This window comes from Lytechinus variegatus, chromosome 16 (assembly GCF_018143015.1).
Source record: "Lytechinus variegatus isolate NC3 chromosome 16, Lvar_3.0, whole genome shotgun sequence".
In the NCBI taxonomy this organism is placed as follows: Eukaryota; Metazoa; Echinodermata; class Echinoidea; order Temnopleuroida; family Toxopneustidae; genus Lytechinus; species Lytechinus variegatus.
In genome coordinates this window covers 25,173,681-25,194,849 of record NC_054755.1, presented here as the reverse complement: position 1 = coordinate 25,194,849, position 21,169 = coordinate 25,173,681, and the positions used below count along the sequence as shown (strand labels likewise).

At 35.4% G+C, this 21,169-nt stretch overlaps 1 protein-coding gene across 1 annotated transcript; it reads right to left on the bottom strand.

The window, feature by feature from the left end:
* Positions 1-4,015: 4,015 nt before the first annotated feature.
* Positions 4,016-20,947, bottom strand: LOC121430045. The gene is made up of 14 exons (XM_041627316.1): positions 20,450-20,947; positions 16,345-16,435; positions 15,671-15,772; positions 13,594-13,665; positions 13,281-13,370; positions 12,414-12,488; positions 11,217-11,312; positions 10,157-10,456; positions 9,477-9,751; positions 7,883-8,004; positions 6,582-6,975; positions 5,743-6,241; positions 5,044-5,171; positions 4,016-4,654 (listed from the first exon to the last, which is right to left on the bottom strand). Exons 1-14 carry the CDS (start codon positions 20,735-20,737, stop codon positions 4,304-4,306), a joined length of 2,883 nt encoding a protein of 960 aa, XP_041483250.1. The 5' UTR covers positions 20,738-20,947; the 3' UTR covers positions 4,016-4,303.
* Between the last annotated feature and the right edge of the window lie 222 nt (positions 20,948-21,169).

Here is a 21,169-nt window from a genome sequence, read left to right as displayed (position 1 = left end):
AATAAAACAGCTTCAGATATTATGCGAATATAAACAAAGCTTCGGACAACACTATCAGAATAGGAACACTGCTTCGGATATTATTATCTGAATAGAAACACAGCTTCAGACAATATTGTCCGAATGGAAACACAGATTCAGATAATATTATCCAAAGGTTACACAGCTTCAGATAATATTGTCCAAATAGAAACACAGATTTGGATAACATTATCCAAAGGTTACACAGCTTCAGATAGTATTGTCCGAATAGAAACACAGATTCAGATAATATCATCCGAATAGAAACACAGCTTTGGATAACATCCGAATAAAAACACAGCTTCAGACACTATTATCCGAATAGAAACACTGATTCGGATAACATTATCTGAATAGAAACACAGCTTCAGACAATATTATCCGAATAGAAACACTGATTCGGATAACATTATCCAAATAGACACAGGCTTCGGATTAGACTATCCGAATAGGAAAATGGCTTCAGATTATTGTCTGAATAGAAACATAGCTAAGATTATCCGAATAGAAACACAGCTTCGGATAAAATTGTCCGAATCGAAGCACAGCTTTGGATAATATTATCCGAATAGAAACACAGCTTCAAATAACATTACATGAATAGAAACACAGATTCGGATAACATTATCTGAATGGAAACACGGCTTTGAATAATATCTGAATGGAAGCACAGCTTAGAATAAAATTATACAAATAGAAACACGGTTTCAGAAAATATTACGAAAACACAGCTTCAGATATTATCTGAATGGAAACATGGCTCTGAACAATATTCTTTGATAAAATTAACACAGCTTAGGATAAAATTGTCTGAATAGAAACACAGCTTCTGATAAAATTATCCAAATAGAATCACCTTCGGATAATCAGCATCGGATAATCAGCCCCTCCAAATAAGATTGTCTTCTGAGTTTGACAATTAATTTCTCCCAATTCTCAATTTTACACAATGCATATTTGATACCATTCAAAAGATCATGTAATTCTCTTTAAAATATCATGCTTTTTGCGATCATGTTATCATGAAAAGACCAGGATTGATAGGTGGTGGATGAGGTCTGAATTGAAAAGCTATAAAAAAAGCAGAAATAGTCAGAAAGGGTCAATACAGAACATGATTCTTTTGTCTGTGTCAATAGTGATGAAAATCCATTCAAATCAAACACCTGCTTCTTCATTTTTGATGTTTTGTTATTGTTTTATGTAGTGGTTCTGTGAGATAACATGGTTTGAGTCATGGTTTGAAATACCCATGCATGTTTGTTTGTTTGCTTGTGAATGTTAATGTTGATGTTAAGGTGCATGAAAATGAAAGAAACCGCCAAGAAACTAAATAAAAAAAGAACAGTGACTTTCAATATCGTGTCATTTTGCAACTTCTTAATTTTGACTTTGCCCCACATTTCAAGGCAATGCACCTCCATGTGAACGATAATCACATAATGTAGGGTATCATTTTAAAGAGAATTAATGATCTATTCATTGGTATCAATCCCACATTAATATTCACTGAAACCAAGGAGGTATTATCGATCAAAATCAGATTTCCAAACTTTTTTCTGAGGAGTTTATCCACAGGGTAACACATCATCGGATAATATCATTTGAGTGGAAACAGGCTTTGGATAATATCGAAATGGAAACGTGCTTCGGAAAATATCAAACAAAGGTTAATTGCAGTATCGGATAAATTTATCGAATGAAAACACAGCTTCAGATATTATCCAAAGGTTAACACAGTCTCGCTTGCATTACATGATTCAATATAGCAGCAGTGCTAACTTTGAAAACAACAGTAGACTTATCATTTACAAATAAACCATTTATATGATGATAAAATACTATGTTCCAGCGAAGGAAATACATGAGGGCACTGAGCGATTTAGCCCTCATGGCAACCCAAATAGCCCCTAAGATTCCCCCAAAATGCATGTTTTGTGGCACCCATTCTTTGTAGAGTCGCCCCAAGATCTGTCACATAAAATATTCAAAATTCTAACTACATAGGAGAAAAATGATGCTTTCCGGTATAATTGCTTGTTACACCTAAAAGTAGCCTTTGAAATAAAAGAAATAGCCCCCAAAATTCTGTAATCGTCCCAATTTGAAAAAAAAGATAGCCCCTAATAATAAGCAGCAGTGCTGACTTTGAAAACAACAATAGAATAATCATTTATAAATAAACCTTTCATATATAACGAATGTTCATTGACCCTAAATGACATTTGACCTTAACCCTATCTAGGCCGGGGTATTTTGGGAGTTCATATGGCCGGGGGGGGGACCTCCCAGGCCCCCCTTAAGATCTCGGCCGTCGACCGCGCGATCGCGCCGAAAATTGGCACGCGGGTTGCCTGGGACATAATCTACAAGATTGTATAGTAATTTTTTTCATGCGAATTGCTATTGAGTGATTATGCTAATTTATGCGTAATTAGTATGCAAAATCATTCTTTTTCCTCTAACTCCCTAAATAAAGCTCCCAATGTACTAATTTTTGGTATAGAAATTCTTTGTGGTGTTCTTAGCAAGTGTACATGAAAAAAATTGCAATATCAAATCATTTTCTTATGTATTATATTGTTTTTTGCAATTTCTTATGTATTTCTTTGTTTTTTGACCTTTTGTTTTTCATTGTTTTTTCAATGAAATTTGTTGGGGACTCTTCTGTGATCATAAAAAGCATAAAATGAATACATTTAGACCAGCAAAACTAAAAATAATCATGCATTTATGAATTTTGGTTGAAAACACAATTTGCATTGACTTTGTACACGAAATCATGTTTTTGAGCAATTTTTGGTCTGACATGCACTTACATAATGTTGCATAATTTCAGAACCATGTACCCGGGTGACGCAAAATTGGTCTCAAAAGTTGCGCAAGACTTGAAAGTAAAAAGTCAGCGAGCGGCGCGGTCAAAAACATTTGCGCGGCAAAAATATTGTGCGATTCGTTGAGGGGGGGGCCTCCGAGCCCCCCCCCGGCCTAGATAGGGTTAATCATGTGACCTGAAACCCACACAGGATATTCAGTGATACTTGACTACCAGTACTCATATGTCCACATTTCATGAACTAGATCCAAAAACTTTCAAAGTTATGATGGTAACTCAACAAATACCCCCAACACGGCCAAATTCCATTGACCTTGGTCATGTGACCTGACACTCATGAAGGATGTTCACTGATGCTTGATTAGCCTAATGTCCAAGTGTCATGAACTCAATCCATATACTTTGATAGTTAAGATACTTAATAAACTTCACCTTGGTTAAGATTTTGTTCATTGACGCAAAATGACCTTTGACCCTGGTCGTGTAACCTCAACTCAGACAGGATGTTTAGTAATAATTAATAGCCTTTATGTACAAGTTTCATTAACTAGGCCTGTATACTTTCTAGGTTACGATGTCATTCAAAACCTTAAGCTTTGGTTAAGATTTGATGATGCCTGAAGTTCTCAATCTGCTTTGCAGGCGAGACAAAAATGAGGAATTAGTTAACTGCAGTAAAGTTTCCAGGGGTTTAGCCATAGTACGCTGTCGCTAAAGCAACACAATATCCAAACTATGCTAAAATGTGTTTGGCATATCTTTATCTCAAAACATTTAATGAGCTTGGGTAATCAACAGGATTTCTACACATTTATAGCTGTAATGACACATCACCAATGCAATGCAGCTTCCAACACATGGGAAAACATGTCTTGCAAATGTACATGTATACCTCAAGGCCAATGTGTTTAATTTAATATGCATAAATCGAAAACTGACAAGTTAGTTTCACTGGCAGGATTTTTACACAATCATTCAATAATATGCTGCTAGCATGGGAGCACATTTCTGTCACAAGCGAGTGTTTTGTGCTTTCCAGGCAGTAGATGGCAGGTTCGAATCCCACTGGGTCCAATGTTTTCTGACTTATGATTTTCATTACAGATCGAGCATGCAATCTTAAGCACATAGGAGTAATGCCAAAACTTTGTTTACAAACTATAATTTCCTCCTATTAAAGCCTCTTTATTTATGTTTTGTGCATCTTTACAAAAAAAAAGAAACGTGTGAGCCAAATTCCATGATAATTGGCCAAAAACTGAGGATGCAGTTATACAGACCAACAGCCATTCTGATAGTATGCTGATTCCTGTACCCCCTTCAAATTTCATTTAGTGGGGTTTAATCAAAACGAAGGCATTTTTCACTCAAATGTATTAGTGATTGAGTAGTTATCTGTGACATTTTCTTGAGAATGACCCAGAAATGACAATAGATTTTATATAGCTAACTGTACAATTCTTCTCTTTTCTCACGTAATTGGCGCTGGATATCCTGTGGTAATTTGCCTTGAGGTGTTAAGGTGAATGAACCTGTAATAAACGAAGATTTCAAAACAGTGGAAATATATGGTTCACTTCCTCCATTTAGTCCCCTGCTAGGTGTATCTAATGCTATCCAATTCGATGTTGTTGTGCCTGTAAACCAATGCAGAGTTGCAGAATCTTCATGAAGTGCTGTTATTTTGCCAACTTGCGGCCATTCATTGCGATATTCTTCAAGGAAGACGCACATCATCTGCCCAATATCAGGAACCATAGGTTGTTTCTTCTGTGAAGTCTTTCGTCCAAGATTGACCTATCATTTGAAGAAAAAAAACTTTTTAGACAAGACAAACAGGTATACATGCATTAAAGCATCAGCACTAGTTTTCCAGCTTTTAAAACATAAAGTCATAATGCACATGTAACCATTAGTGGTGGAATTTTGAACACTTCTATATTAAGTAGACATGAAACTTGAATATTTTATTTGTGCAAAATGCAGTCTTACCATTCTTGCTTCCCACAAGTTTTTTATGCACTTTTTCCTTCTAATTAAGGGGACAGGTCACAATAGCAACAACAAATTTCTTTGGACCAAAGACAGATATAGATCAAGAGCCTTGATTTCCAATCTATAAAAAGTCAAGACATGTAAAATACAAGTTAAGTATAACTGGTAATATATTGCTGTACTGAACTTACTGGAGGGATGGGGTCCTGCTCATCATTGGACAAATAGATGTCTGAGTTGATAGCATTCTGTTCATCAGCAGCAATGGCATCCTTAGACATCAAAATGTCTAGCAGTATCCAAGTTTGGAGTGAGCCTTCTGTACAGATTAAAAGAAAAAAAAAGAAAAAAAACACTGAACAATTTAGAATAAGTCCATTACTAAGCTTCTATGTCGCATGTGACGCTGTTAACCACAAATATGTGAAGACACGACTTTGCATGAGATCTTTCATACCAACTTACACATAAGTATATAGGGGAGATTGGGGAACGTTGGACGCGAGGTAAGTTGAAACATTGTGATTTTCTTTAACGCTTTTAAATAAATTGATTGCCTTTATCAACAGCCATCCACCAAACAACACATGTGCAATAAGCCTGGTTAAGTTAGAAAGGAATTTTTGTCTTTCACCTTCTGAGTAATTTTTGTTCTCTGTCAGAAATATTTTATTATCTCAGACAAGTTTATAGATCAAATCGGCCAGTTTGGGGAGAAAATAGATACTTGTACCAATCTCTCGTCAACTGCTTGTCGGGCAGTAGATGACAGGTTCGAATCCCACTGGTTCCAATTTTTTCTGACTCATGGTTTTCATTATATAAAGCATGCGATCTTAAACACATAGGAGTAATGCCAAAAATTTGTTCGCATTATTATTATTGCTTACCATCCTCTGCACCAAAAGAATGAAGCAGTTGCACCCACTCTTGATGCTCGGAGTCATTAAGGTAGGGACGATACTTCACCATGTCTCTACGTAGACGATCAAGATGAAGTTCTTCAATTCTCCTTGAAACAATTTCTGGCAATCCAGGGGGATGCTCTTTCAGTATGTAACTGGCACCTGTTGTTGCGGTCCAGACTGGACTACTGCTCCATTTTTTTGTGTTTATGACCGCATGTCCTTGAATTTTTGTTATTTTAAATTGATGTGGCAGGCTATGATGTGATGGTTTATTTATGTGTGTTTCAAGCCAGTCCCTAATGTTATATATGATGTGTATCCTTTCTGCTGTTGTGTTTGGCTTCTTGTATGAAAGTGGGATGTGATGTAGTAAAGATGAAAGTGTTGGAATGTTATGTTTTGATGTATGTGTAGATATTCTACTGAACAGCTGATCAATGTCCTCATGGGTGTGCCCTTTCATTAGGAAGCACAATTTGATCTGTAAAGACATAAACAAGAGAAGCAATGTAAACAATGTAACTACAAGGAGTATTTCATGTGGTAATAGTTATTATATTTGGCACTACTGCTATCTACATACAGTACCACTCTATATCAATGTGTAGGAACCTCTTCCTACCCATATACAAGTCTAATGTTGACATTGCCACCAAAAAGTAGTAGCACCTGTCTATCTTCCTCTATGTGCAAAATGTAATATACTGTACGATTAGTTTTCAGTTTTTCACATACCATTTTTCAACGGTCAATGCATGTCTATACATGTACTTTTGACTACAAACTGTTAATTTTATTCTTCTACTCATTTTGACAGTTACCTTTTTGAACACGTTGAGTTCCACAAGAAGGGCACACAAAGCAAGGAGACATTGATTTTTGTTCTCCCTCCCGCAGTTATCCATTTGGAGGTATAGTGTGTCAGGAAGAGAATTAGCATATTTATTTAAAACTTGAAGAAGAATGTTCGCAGTAAGGTTGGAGTCATGGGGATACTCTTTGTTGTCGACAAACATGTGTTGTCCCCGCCCATGAACTATTGTCCCAGTTACATGCGATGGGAGTCTCCATGCTGATGAAATTGATTTGGCCGTTCGGTAAAATTTCGGAATGCTGGTGGATTGCTGATCCATTCCATCGATGATAATGCTGATGTACTTCTCTGGATGTTGTTTTGCTTTTTGTGCATGCTTGTAATACTTCATTCTTTCAGTTCTGTAGAAATAATAAGGAAGAAATGCTTAAATGAAGCACAATTTTTCAGGCAAGAACTTAACATTGCAAATAGTAGCTATTGAAAAATATGACACAACTTAGTAAATAAAATCTTTCATATTTCACTGTGATATTGTCAAGCAGATTGATCTTTGGTTCTATACAATATATCTGATCTCATATTATTTTTCCCCATTTTTTTGCTCCAAGGGGCAGTTTTATTTACAATAAATGAAAGCTTTCAAAAGTAGAATAATTATATGAATTATACATGTAATGCTTCAGCATACTCAATTTTAGAATAATTTATTTTCTTTCCCATTTATATCATAATTGTAATTTTCATCTAAAAGTTGTTTCAATTGGCTTTTGTAATCTACCTACACACCAAAAATTTTTAAAATCTGTTGAATATTTCACAAGTTATCATGCGGAAACCAACTTGCATATCTAATGAGCTGTGACCTTTGACCTGCAGACTTCTAATTCGAGCTCAGCCTGTATTTTGGTGTCATCTTCCTACGGTACCCAATTCTTTTTTTTAAATCTGTTGAATATTTCATAAGATATCATGCGGAAACCAACTTGCATATTTAATGAGCTGTGACCTTTGACCTGCAGACTCTGAATTCGAACTTAGCTTGTACTTTAGTGTAATCTACCTACACACCAACATTTTTACAAAATCTGTTGAATATTTCACAAGTTACCATGAGGAAACCAACTCGCATATTTAATGAGCTGTGACCATTAACCTATGACCTGTGAACTCCAAATTCAAACTAAGCCTTTCAAAGATTTCAATGTCATAATGCCGCCATAGTCACTGTCCGTAAAGAAGCTCCTTTTTTCATGCTATGCTATGCAGGCAAAACAATCATTCAGAAAGAAATAGTAAATATCATACTTTTGTTGAGTAAGATGATCCTCCCTTTGTTGCTGGAGGGCTTTCCTTGCTTGTTTGTCATTGGTTCTTTCGATGCTTTGCTTCAGTTGAGTACAGACATCACATTTTGAAAACCTGTTCACCTGTTATAAAGAATAAAAAAATCATGAGTAATCAGTCTTGATTAACAAGAGGAACGCATCTGGCAATGTAGCCTGAATTATGCTATTCAGCATCAGTGGCAAAAAATATATATACATATATAAAATGAATAATTTTTCAAAAAGGGAAGAAAAAAATACAAATTCATTAATAATATTCAAATAATAAAATCCAAAGTTTGTTGACCTAAAATTACCTTTGACCTTTGCCCAGTGACCTGAAATTACATTTCTCCATTTGCTAATACCTGATAACCATTATATGACAGTTTTATGGACTAGGGACTTACACTTGCAAAATTATCTTTCAACATTTTAAACTTGGTTTAGTTTCTCTTAATTATACAGTATGTGTAAGAAAAAGAAAACCAAAACTCAGGGTATATTTTACCCTCAAATTTATAAATATGCTTCATGGATGTACATCAATGAAAAGATACACTTCCCCTCTTTCATTTGAAGGCCATTGGTGCTAGCAAACTTCCATTTGCACGAGCATTTATGAATTTGAGTAAGTTTTCTGGCTCTTACTGCTTTGTATTTGGAAAACAAAGTTCATAACTTTACTATTAATTTCTCCATCTTTCATATGAGACCTCGTACGTAAATTATGAATGACGCATTGTCGAGAAGAGTTGCCTGAAACATGCCTGATTTCCATCCATTGGTGGGATCATTTGGAAAACAAGCATTTCCAACAACAAAGTGAATGGGCTACCGGTGAATGAGCATGAGTATAATTTTATGGTTGGCTGGAATGTTCAATGGGGGAGGGGGGTGATCAACTTTAAAGGTCAAGTCCACCCCAGAAAAATGTTGATTTGAATAAATAGAGAAAAATCAAACAAGTATAATGCTGAAACTTTCATCAAAATCGGACACAAAATAAGAAAGTTATGACATTCTTAAGTTTCGCTTATGTTTCACAAAACAGTTGCATGCACAACTCAGTGTCATGCGAATGAGTCAGTCGATGATGTCCATCACTCACTATTTCTTTTGTTTTATTGTTTGAATTATACAATATTTCATTTTTTACAGATTTCACAAAAAAGACCAAGTTGACTGAATCAAAGTATTAAGTAGTGCTAATTCCAAATGTTCAGGGTGGAATTAATAGTTGTTTCACTTGCCAATGAGTAGAAAATTAGAATATTTCATGAAATAAAATACAAAAGAAAGAGTGAGAGGATGACATCAGATCATCAATCTCCTCATTTGCATACCCACCAGGATATCCATGCAACTGTTATGTGAAATTAAGCGAAACTTTAAATGATGACCCTATAAACTTTTATCTATTTTCTCCCGAACTAATCAGATCATTGTCAAACCAGTGACCATACATCTTCAAATTTTGAAGTCGATACCTTAAAAATTGATCACTATCACAAGTACGAGGTATTTATCTCTTGAGACCTTGAATCTTTGAAAAATTATTGAATGAAAATTACCTTTGGGATAGTCAAATGTGACATTTCTTTTTTCCATATTCGATAGAAATGTTCTTTACAGCAAACTTCTTCTCCAAGGTCCTCCAGCTCTTCTTTCATGATCTGATGCACACTGGCACGTGTCAGGCAAGACGGCAAGTGAATCTTGTCTTGAGCTGGCAGTTTATCTCCGAATCTGCGGGAGAATCTGTCTAACCATATCAAAGAGGAAGCAACTGCTCTTGACTGCATGCCTCGTCTGTGTTGGTTTGGGGGAAGATATGCCTTTAGTCCATCTGTAACAAAGGAGATAAAAATTGAGCTTATTCCTGCCCAAAGCAGAAGTACATGCTATGGGTATTGTGATGCTTCACACTATTGATGTGTTTTTCATCGAAATACTCTTGTGCTAAATGTGACAAGGTAAATTTGCTAATATCATAACTAATATCATAACTTGACTTCAACAATGAAGGGCTTAGACAGATGTTACAAATACCTACTTGTTAGTCACATGCTTTGGTAATTCTCTTCTTAGATGATTGCATCACTTGATGTGATCAAGGTTTTTCCTACATACAATCTGCTTCAGACAAGTATTAGGTTTTACAAATGGAAAAATTGTTGCATTTGGTGAAATTTGACTTACCATTAAGTATTCATTTTATGAAATCAATTACTGCTATATCAAAACTAATTACCTTGGAAATGGGAATTTATCTGCCAAAGCCTTGTCCTGGAGATTCCTAAGGCTAATCGCCATCCACGCCGACAAATTTCTGTCACTCCAATACTGAATCTGATTAAGATCAGGTTCCCAGATGTCTCATGATGTTCCAAGAGGTATTCCAAAATCCATTTCCTCTGCTCCCATTTTGCCTTCTCTTGGAATTTATTCCTACAGGCGGCTGCTTCTCTTCTGGAAACTTTGTGAAGACAATAGTTTTTGCAGCATTTCATTCTTAATATTGATGCTAACTCTCGACTGGACTTGTTTTTCTCTGCAATGTGAAAATACCATATTACAGCCATAAGCATATCAAAAGAAATCGATACTTGATTACTCTTATGTCCAAGTTTCATGAATCAGATCCATATAATGGTAATGGTAGTTCAACATATACCCCAAACATGGCCAAAGTTCCTTGACTTTTGACCTTAGTCATGTGACCTGAAATTTTCACAGGATGTTCAGTGATACCCGATTACTCTCATGTCCAAGTTTTATGATCTACATGTAGACCAATAAACTTTCAAAGTTATGATGGTAATTCAACAAATATCCCCCATCTTGGTCAAAATTCATTGACCTAAAATGACCTTGATCATGTGACCTGAAGCTTGCACGGGAAGTTCAGTGATACTTGATTACTCTTATGTCCAAGTTTCAAGAAGAAAATCCATAAAATTTTAAGTTATGATGGTAATTCAACAGATACCCCCAACTTGGCCAAAGTTCATTGACCCTAAATGACCTTTGACTTAGTCATGTGACTTGAAACACGCACAGGATGTTCAGTAACACCTGATTAACCTTATGGCCAGGTTTAATGAACTAGGTCTATACACTTTCTAAGTAATGCTGTCATTTCAAAAACTTCGATTAAGATTTGGTGTTGATGCCGCTGGAAAAGCGGTGCCTATAGTCTCACTCTGCTATGCAGGTGAGACAAAAAAATATATTCAAAACATATTCTCATCCTAACCAGACCAGTGGCCTTATGGCAACCACCTACAATATGGGGAGGCATTGAAACTCACTTCTTTTCTTAACACTCAATGAAGGAATACTTGCACAAGATGAATCAGAACTGCCATCAACAAAATGTACACGGGTGCGTTTTCTACCTCGGAGAGCTGCAAAAAAGTACAAAGTTAAGGATTTTCAATCCATTAATATGTACATGTATCAATGTTTTAAGATTATAATTTATATAGACAAGATTTGAGTACTCTTAATCAGATTATTAAAGCTCAAAGACCTAGTACATGCAACATGATAAGGAAGATTATAAATTTTGATGTCTCCGCGATCATTGTCAGATAAAAATGCTTGTATATTACACACCTATCTGTTAATTTTATTAACCCTTGATCCTGGGGCCCTAAAATTTACATCAATCAATGTATGAAGTCAACACCATTGGTGGGGGTTTAAAATGTACATGTATGTACCCATTGACAACTTCAGCTCAACTCATCCAGTGGATGATGGGGGGGGGGGGGTGTTTCAAAAAGATAGAAGTATGACTTATATAGTGTGTATCCAAAAAAAAAGTTTACACTTAGAAAAATTCCTGTAAAATTATACATTTGTAATATCCTCAAGATTTTTTGACATTTTAACATTGGTACAGATCAATTTAAGAAAATGATCATATAACTATTTAAAAATATTTCCGCTTGAGTATCATTTACTTTTGAAATGTTAGTGAAAAATGATTTGCGCAGAACTTAGAAATACTTATGCGAATAAAAGTTGACCTGAAACATGAGGAGCACATGGAATTTAGCTAGTGAAGTTGATTTGTATACTTTTTAAACTTGTTTCCTTGCCCAAAACACTTTGAAGAGTGCCATTGCGCCCCATCCCACTTTTACCCTATAACTTTGCGAAGCGCACGACATACATAGTTTTGCCTGATCAAAATCTAGGTGTAGTCATCGATTTAATCAGGTAAAAGCACGTAAGTTTTAGAAATTGAAGAAAATTACAAGATTTAATGTAGAAATCAAATTCTCTTTTGTCCCAATTCCTTTTATATAATCCACAGGACAAAGGAAAACTAATAAGTCCGATACATCAATCTTCATTTTTTCAAAGAAAGCTAACGAAGCAATTTTGAATTTTTAAGCACGAATATCTCGGAATCGCATAAAAGGAGATACGTAGTTCCGCCACATCACGGCCGTGAAGAGTAAGCAAGGACTTGCAAATTAGGAATAATTTATAATTACCTTTATCATCATCATCCATGCACCCTACTCCAATGTCACATTCTTCACTAACTGTATCCATCTCAATGTCACTATCTGAATGGAGAACACAATTTCATCACAATACATGTAAGTATTCAGGTCATCTTTCTTCATACATACTTGTACATGTACCGTTACATGTATTTTTTTCTTTCAGGCAATAAAATTAACATGCCCTAACATTAGCATATTCACAACACATGTGAGCTTTACAACATATTTCAAAATTGATTACTGCAAATATCCATATGGTCAGGCATTCAGTCTGTGAGTAAAGCTCACGGGTGCCGGTCAGATCCAGGTCATATTATATTGTGTGTTACGACTATAAAGTTCTTCCAATTTACAGAAAATTAGAACACTGCATCATCAAACTTGGCCAGCAGTCAATCCAAAATAGCTAATTTTATTTAAACTGTTGTTTTGCCACACATTGGTTGCTAAGGGAGGCCGTAACTTAGCAACCATTTGACCGTGGAGCAAATTATTCCAGAATTTTCTGTCAGACATTTGGGGACACATTTGGTGCGAGTTTAAAGAAAATCATAAGGTGTCGGGTGACAAGCATTGGTTGAATTGATATGGATTGACCCAGGAAGTTATTTTCAAATTTTATTTTCAAATTCAAATGAGTGGAATACCACAAGCAATTCCAACATAGGTATATATATGTAATTATCATTTTAAATGATTTATGAAATTGAAATTACATAGCGTAAAATTTGTGGTGGTATTGAGTCATGTACAGGATTCTAGTTGTTGATTCTAATTGTTTTGAATTGTGCGCCTTGGAATAGTTTACTAGATAGATGGTACATAATAAATGTTGTGACTATTATAAATTACCTGCAGTATTCTGTACATCAACCTCTGATACAATTCCTATATGTGTTTCGTCGTCTTCTTCTCTCAGTTCATCTGTTTCAGAATCACTACCTACTCAAGATAAGGCAATTTCAATTCAATTAAAATTTTGTAATGAAAAAACACTTTGAATTCTATTAATAAAACACATCCCTTATCTATTAAATGAGGCATCTACTAGGTAGTCTGTTAGGAATCATGCAGATTGGAGGCCACAGTGACAACGTAAAGTATTCTGAATTTAGTGTATGGCATGTCATTACATGTAGCTTGACAATAAAAATGAATTTATTACCTTCACCATTCCAATCAACCTCTGAAACAGTAACTCCCACATCTTCTCTGTCATCAGGGGTTCCATCTATGTCTAACAGAATCATGTGAACAGGAATATATTAACATTCATGTACTAGTAGCAACAATTTTTTTTTCATTCTGCATGAAACACTACATGTATCTAAAAGCCTGGCTAAAAAAAATTGTAAAAGGTCAATAATTCAAATACATAGATTAAATCTACACAGATTGGTTCATATAGTATTACATGTACATGATCAAGCAAATTTAAGCTATGATACAGAAACAAAATGCCCATGAAGAAAGTTTGCTCTCCTGTGATGTTACTGATAGAATAGTGCACTAGCTAAATTTTAAATAATAGTGGTTCATGTGCTTATTTAAAATGTGAATGGGTTTGTAGTCTTGCTCCCATACTGTACATTGAAAATCCATGTCATTTTCATCATGTATTCCACATAGATACTTTAGCACCTGAATATTCTAAATATCCAAAAATTAAAATTGGTTCATGAGCTTGATCTTTTTTTTGCTATAGAGCTTCAAAGTTTACCCAAATGGATGTTCTTAAGAATTGTGCATTCAAAAGAATTTGTAATTTTTTGGACCTCACAAGATCACAACAATGACTTTGAAGCTCTATTACTCAGTCGAAATCCATGAAAATTTCATCAGATTTCACAATATGATTAATAATAATCCGCTTTTATATTGCGCTTAATCCATCGGAACGAGGTGTCTAAGCACTTTACAGATATATTATTACCCTGGTCATCGGATTCAATCAGTCATTCCAGGACACAATGTGTGCACATCCTCCACTCCCTGGGGAGTATTCCAGTCAGTCGCCTGTGAGGCGCACACAGTACTGGACAAGCTACAATGACTTTTACATCCTACCAGGTACCCATTTAGCACCTGGGTCGAGAGTGGCAAAGGGTGGATTAACGCCTTGCCAAAGGACGCCAGACCGCGGTGGGATTCAAACACACGACCCTCTGTTTACAAGGCGAGAGTCAGAACCACTACACCACGGCTCCTCCACAATATGATTAATATTGTACCCTTAAGATGGATAATCTTTTATATGGCTACAAATTGTTTGCTATTTTTAAGTCTAACAGCACTCTAAGTTCTTAAAAATTGCGCAAAAGATAACAAAAACTCAAACTAAAAATATGAAATTTCAATAACAATCTTGAGAAGTACAAGAAATGCTGCACTTTATTCAAAACCCATGTCATTTTCACCAAAATTTGCATAGTTGTAGAGGATGGGATACCTAAAAGGTGTAAATATCAAAAGATATATTGGTTCATGTGCTTGTTTTCAGCACTTTAATAGAGCAAATGTACTTTTTTTAAACACCCCAAAATGCGTCAAAAGCTTTGTACCTATGAGAGGAAAAATTCCAAACCACTCTACCATTCATTTATTCAAACTCAGGGTCATTGTTCGTCTTACTTTGCAGCACTTCAGAATAAAGTATTTTGAAATTGTAGAGGAATCAAAGAAAAAAACATTGTCCATGGAATAATTCCAACTTTTATTAGCTACATAAAATAACACATCGGATCTGCAGTTAGTGCAGATAAGGAGAAAAATCAGCTCACACTTACAGCTGATTAATCAACTACTCATTCATTGTGACGTCAGTGTGCTGAGTGTAAAATATGTGCAGATCATGATTCGCAGAACAAAACTGTGGAACGTCCTTAAGTGAAAACACTGTTTAACTCTACATATAATGGTTTAAAATTATTAATTTTAGGAAAAACAAATTGCCGGCCCCCAAAACATATTAATAGCAGCCAAAACCAGAGAAAAAGACCGCCAAATAAAGAAATTGTGGCCAAAAATTTGATGGGGGAGGGGGTTAATTGGGTGGCCATTTCGGATTTTGGCCCGGCACACTTTTTCTCAGACCTGAGACAAAAAATATGGTCATTTCGTTTTGAGATAAGGTAAAAGGAATAAAAAAAAAACTGTTGCCACAGTAAAACCAAAAATCATCCATTTACAGCACACTCCTAGTTGTATGGGATTTTTCTAAATATCAATATCAATGGGATTACCTGATGCTTCGGAGGTCTCATAGACTTCAGAAATGTAGCACTCTGACTCACTAAAAGACAAATCTACTTCTGTGAATGAACAATCTTCCAATTGGTGTCCATCTAAAATATAAATTAGTACATATTTAAAAGGATTATGAGACACTAATGTACAAAAGTTGGTACAGATGTTTGCAACGATATAAGAAACCCCAAACAAAATAAAATACAATGACTAAAAACAAAACGTGAAAGTAATGAAATATAAGTAGACCCTATAAAGCAGTGACCCTGGTAATAAGCAGGGAAACTGTTGCCAATGTAATGGAAATTACTAGCTCTTTATAGCTTGCACCTCATGAAATATTCCATATTTGAAGGGAGACTATTTCTTACTTGAACTAGAGCATGAAGTTGGCATTTTGAAGGGCAGGTGATCGAATCTCATGGTTTCCAAACATACAGGAGTTTTAATATCACTATTTTTATGTTGATTTATGGAAAGAAATACATGTATTTAAATGAGACATTAAAGGGTACATGTAATTTGACACCTGGATGATCAATCATGGGTCAAAAATATATATTGCACATATAAAGGGGGCATATCAGGGCCCTAAACAAGCCAATGTAGGCAAAGTTTATCACACATGTAGCCTACAGTACACGGTTATGAAATGAAATACAAAATATACCTGCTTCCAGTTTGGCTTCATACTTGTGCTCATCTCTTTGGGGATGTGAGTTCTCCTTTGGTGTATTGCTGGTTTCACTGAAATGTTTCACCTATAAAGAACAAAAGAAGTAATATTAAAAATAATGAAATATGTCTACTATGCACCCCTCATTCCCTGGCCTACCCCATGCTTCTAGTTAAATGAACAAATATCTTTACAACTTATCTTTACAAACTTAGTTCCAATCACATGACAGTAAAAAATGCTTTAATTTGAAATTAAATTTGAAGTTGGAGGTCAGGGTTTGACAAAAACTTTGGAAGGTGTTATCCCAAAAGCACTTCATTAATTGATAGTCCCGGTTGACTCTGAACAGGCAGCATTTGTAGACTAAGGCCAAAAAGAGAGGCCATGCTCTGTAGTATAAACCATGGAGCTAGCTCCACGTATAAACCATAAACAGAACTCAGTGCAAATTAGAAACACCTAGGGGTGCAAAGGGTTGGAAAACTTCCTGAAATTCTGAAAAATGTCCATCATGGAAAGTTTCAAGAATTTTCAGCTGCCAGGAATTTTGTAAATTTTCAAGAATTTGAATGTTTTTAACAAAAAAAGATCAATTGTGTTTTAAATACAAAATCATAAATTGATATCCTCAAATATACTTTTCTCATGTATTTAAACTATACTTCATTTTTCAAATGCCAAAGGTATAAAATAATTAATCAAACTAATACATTATACAGTATACATGTACATTTAAAGGCCACTGCACACGTCCTGACTGCTTGCGATCTGATTTTGGAACAAATCGCATTTTGCTCATTTGCTGAAAATGTGAATGGGACATATCATTTTATTTGAGGTTTGAATTAATTGAAAGAATACTGATATAACCATTTCAAAAGATTGCAATCCTTTATTTCGGAGTAAAGGCCAAATTAGTTTCAAATCGTAGCCAATCGTACGACTGCTATGACATCATTACGACTAGATATTAAATTCGCTTTTATTCTAAGGATGATAGCATAGTCACAGATTTCAACATAGGTATTCGTACGATGATTTAGAACATTTCGCAGTAAGATATTCCTGGTCTCAATGTTAGCATGAAATTCTACATTTTATTCTGAAATCAGGTTGCAGACCAATCGTAAGGTGTGCGGTGGCCTTTACATGAATATGTACCTGTACATGTATGTATCGAGTAACATGATGGAGCATAGACCCTATATGTATAAAATGGAGCTTTTTATCAATTCAACAGGAAAAAAATTTGCATTACACTATTTTTCATTTTTCTTATCAAAATGGCAAGGGTTTTAGATGTAAGAACCTGCCTTCCTTTTACCACTACATATTCATGTTAATAGAACATTGCTCCTTACATGCAGTCTGCATGCACAGACCCTCATTGAACTTTGATCCACAAGTGGGCCTTCAAGACTAGCACGAATACAACTTTCTGTTGAACAAAAGGACCTTCTGTACACAAGTCATAGGCAGGAGCCTTACATATAGGCTGCATATTCAGACCACTTTCCTCAAATGAATGATTTGCACTAGTCTGCTGTGCGAAGCCTTCCTTGAGTGAATTAAGGGTCTCTGAATGTGCAGCCTACCCATGCCTTGTGTACTGAAGGCCATCTTGCTCAGGAAACGGCAACTTGTTTTGTATGTACTGATCTTTGCATGGAGACCCGCTTGTCTAGTACGGGTTATAATTGAGCAAGGTGCCCCTCGGAGAAGGAGAAATTTTCATATAGTGCTTTTAGACCAGTTTCTTACGCTTTTTTAATTAACTCTTAGCTTCACTCTTCAAGCATCTTAAGCACTATGCATGCAGAATGGATTTGGCGATTTATAAGTCACATTATCATTCGGTGGTCTGTCATGAATATGACAGATCGCCTTTTAATTTCATCAGAATTTTCTTTCTTTATTCCTTTTCATAGCCAAATTTGTTCCCACTTTCTCTCAAAATCAGGCATAGCAATTTCCTTGATTATCATGTTATGTAGGCCTATGGATATCATTATGGACATGATCTGCGAAGCTGCTCAAGGTCATTAAATGATGATGACGACATCCAAGTGCTATTTTGTAAAATTATATAATTGATCATTTCATTGTAACAAATCATAAAAACTCATCTATATTTACATCATATCAAGTTTAGATGAGAGGTCATCAGGACATGCAAAGGTAATGAGGCACAAGTTCGCGCAATAACATTTTAGAATGCCCCAAAATGAGTCGACCATGGTTGAGTTTGGGTACGTTTCAGGTCATCTCAAAATAAGTCATAAATGGACAAAAAATGCTATATAAACTTTACTGTAGCTCATCGGACCCCCTTTCTTCCCTCACACTTGGGCATAGAGTCTAGTCGATTTTTTATTTGGACATATCATTGATGACGTCAAAATGACATTAGAAGTCAAATTTACATATTTTCACAATATATGTCAAAGTATTACTATTCATGCATTTGGCCATATCTTGCTTATTATTAGAATTCTCTGAAATTTTATATGATGTAGTTGAGGCAACTCTCTACAAACAACTTGCAAATAATTTTCACTTTTGACCAGAGCATCAGTGTGCTATAACCTGTTGAAGTCTTTACAATTTTTTTCTGGACGTAATTTTTTTTAGAAATTTTGGGTTTTCATTAGTTAATCGGACATACTTGCTGAAAATTTAAAGCTTTGCATACTTTTAAGTAGGACATATTTTTACGTAATTTTGCCGGAACTCTTTGGGGGTCATTTTCACATTGTAAAACATCAGACATAAATATGTAAATGCCAAGATATTGAAATGCTCATGGGTTCCAAAAAAATTTTCGGGTATTTTGCGGGGTTCCCAGATTTCTTTTTGCTCATTTTTACTAAATACACAATAGACTAACAAATTTCTAAGTACCTTCTGTGACATACTTGTATAATTGTGCAATGTCTTTGACATTTGCCAAAATTTTTTGGAAAATTTGATGGTATTTGATTTGAAGCTTTTACATTTTATTAAAGATCATTAAAATTGAATTTTCAAGTTAATGTTGTAAAATTGATACACACTGGAAGCGGGAAAATTTTTGTTGGAATTTTTATGTAAAATTTTCTGAATTTTTCAAAAATGTTCATGAAATTTGTCTACATGATTTTTTTTCAAAAACATAACTGATGAATTTTCAAGGCAATGTTGTGAAATTGACAGTCATTCTCATTAAAAATATCATTGAAATTTAGCAGAAAATATTTAACATTTCAAAAATCATCACCTAAGATTAAGAATTTTTAAAGTAAATGTTGTAGGTCTGTTATTGATAACTTCTTTATCGCTAGTCTTGTCGATAATCGCTTGTTTTTTGATCACTTAGCAATATTGATAACCCATCTCTCGTTGCCAATAAATGGACAGTGCTTTTCCACAATTTCATGGAATTTATGAAAACTGCCTATTAAAAGTGGTTTTGAAACAGAAAATCAAGGAAAACGTTTTTCCTCAAACATCACCGAACATCAACAGAAACTACTCAAAAATTTCAACAAAATATGAATACTTACTAATAGTAATACTAGCCACAACACACGATCTGACCCCCACTTCGGTATAAACTATAATCATGACAATCCAAACATCGAGAATGCACTCTGTAATGTTAGTCTTATAAATTAACTATTAAATCTGATGTTAGACCCTACTTTCAATTTTAAACCAACTTGATCTAGGCCAGGCAGGAGAGTCTAACTCAGGTTAGTCGGGTCTAACGACAGTAACGTTTTTTAGCTTAGGCTTAGCCTGAGACTAGTAGAGTAGAGAGTGATTAGTTTCTAGGCCTAGATCTAAGCTAGAGTAAGACATGACTTACATGACTTAGACTACGTTCTAGTAGACAAGTAGTAGGCCTAGTATTTTACTATTTACTAACAACAGTTAGATCTACATCATGATGTAGGCCTAGATGATTAATATTAATAAATCTTCTTTTCTAAACTCAAGTTAGATCTACAAAAGTGTCTACTCTACTGTCTACATGTACATCGGATCCCATCAGCAAGATGAACTTTCCTTTCAACTTGTCATGTTGTTTTGAAGACAAACTGGATTTAATACATACCTTATTCTGAGCATCAATCCTGTCATATTGCGACTCATGGCCATCACTTGAATTCGGAGACAAACCCTTGCCAATGTGCAGCCGGGGGTGCAGCCCGGTTTCAGAGTCAGAGTCAGAACCGCTGGAACTAGTACTGGAGCTAAGCCGCAAGCAAAGACCCTTTGCCTTAGGTTGAACTTCTTGAAGATGTTCGGATTCGACATGATCAGAGTCGACCTCACTAAAATAAAGAGCTTGGAAAAGCTGCCTAGCTTCGTCTCCATCATATGTTCTCTTCCGTTTCGACATTACTAAAAGAGTAAGGTCTATTCCATTTGCATGAGAATTTGAAATCAGAGTACAAATGGTAACCCGTAGAAAAGATCTTGGGCCTAGGCCTTTTAAGTTCTAGTTTAGGCCTATTTTAGTTTCGAAAGTTTTGATATCGCTCAGGCACGTACGTACACTGTGTACAAAAGTTTGTTGTTGATCAATGACCCGATGCGTACGTACGCACGTGTGTGCATGTAAACAAACGACTTATAACGACCATCACGTGTGTAGCGCTAGCCTATGGTGTATAGAAGCGAGGATCAGAGGATTAACAAGTTTAGAGCTATTCAGAACAATCGATCGCTGAATGGCGATCGCCAGCATCCGCCAGTGAGTTAGTCTGCGGACACAGACACATGGTTTTGTGCATAGTAGAACACGCAGAGTAGTAGTACAGGAGAGACTGTC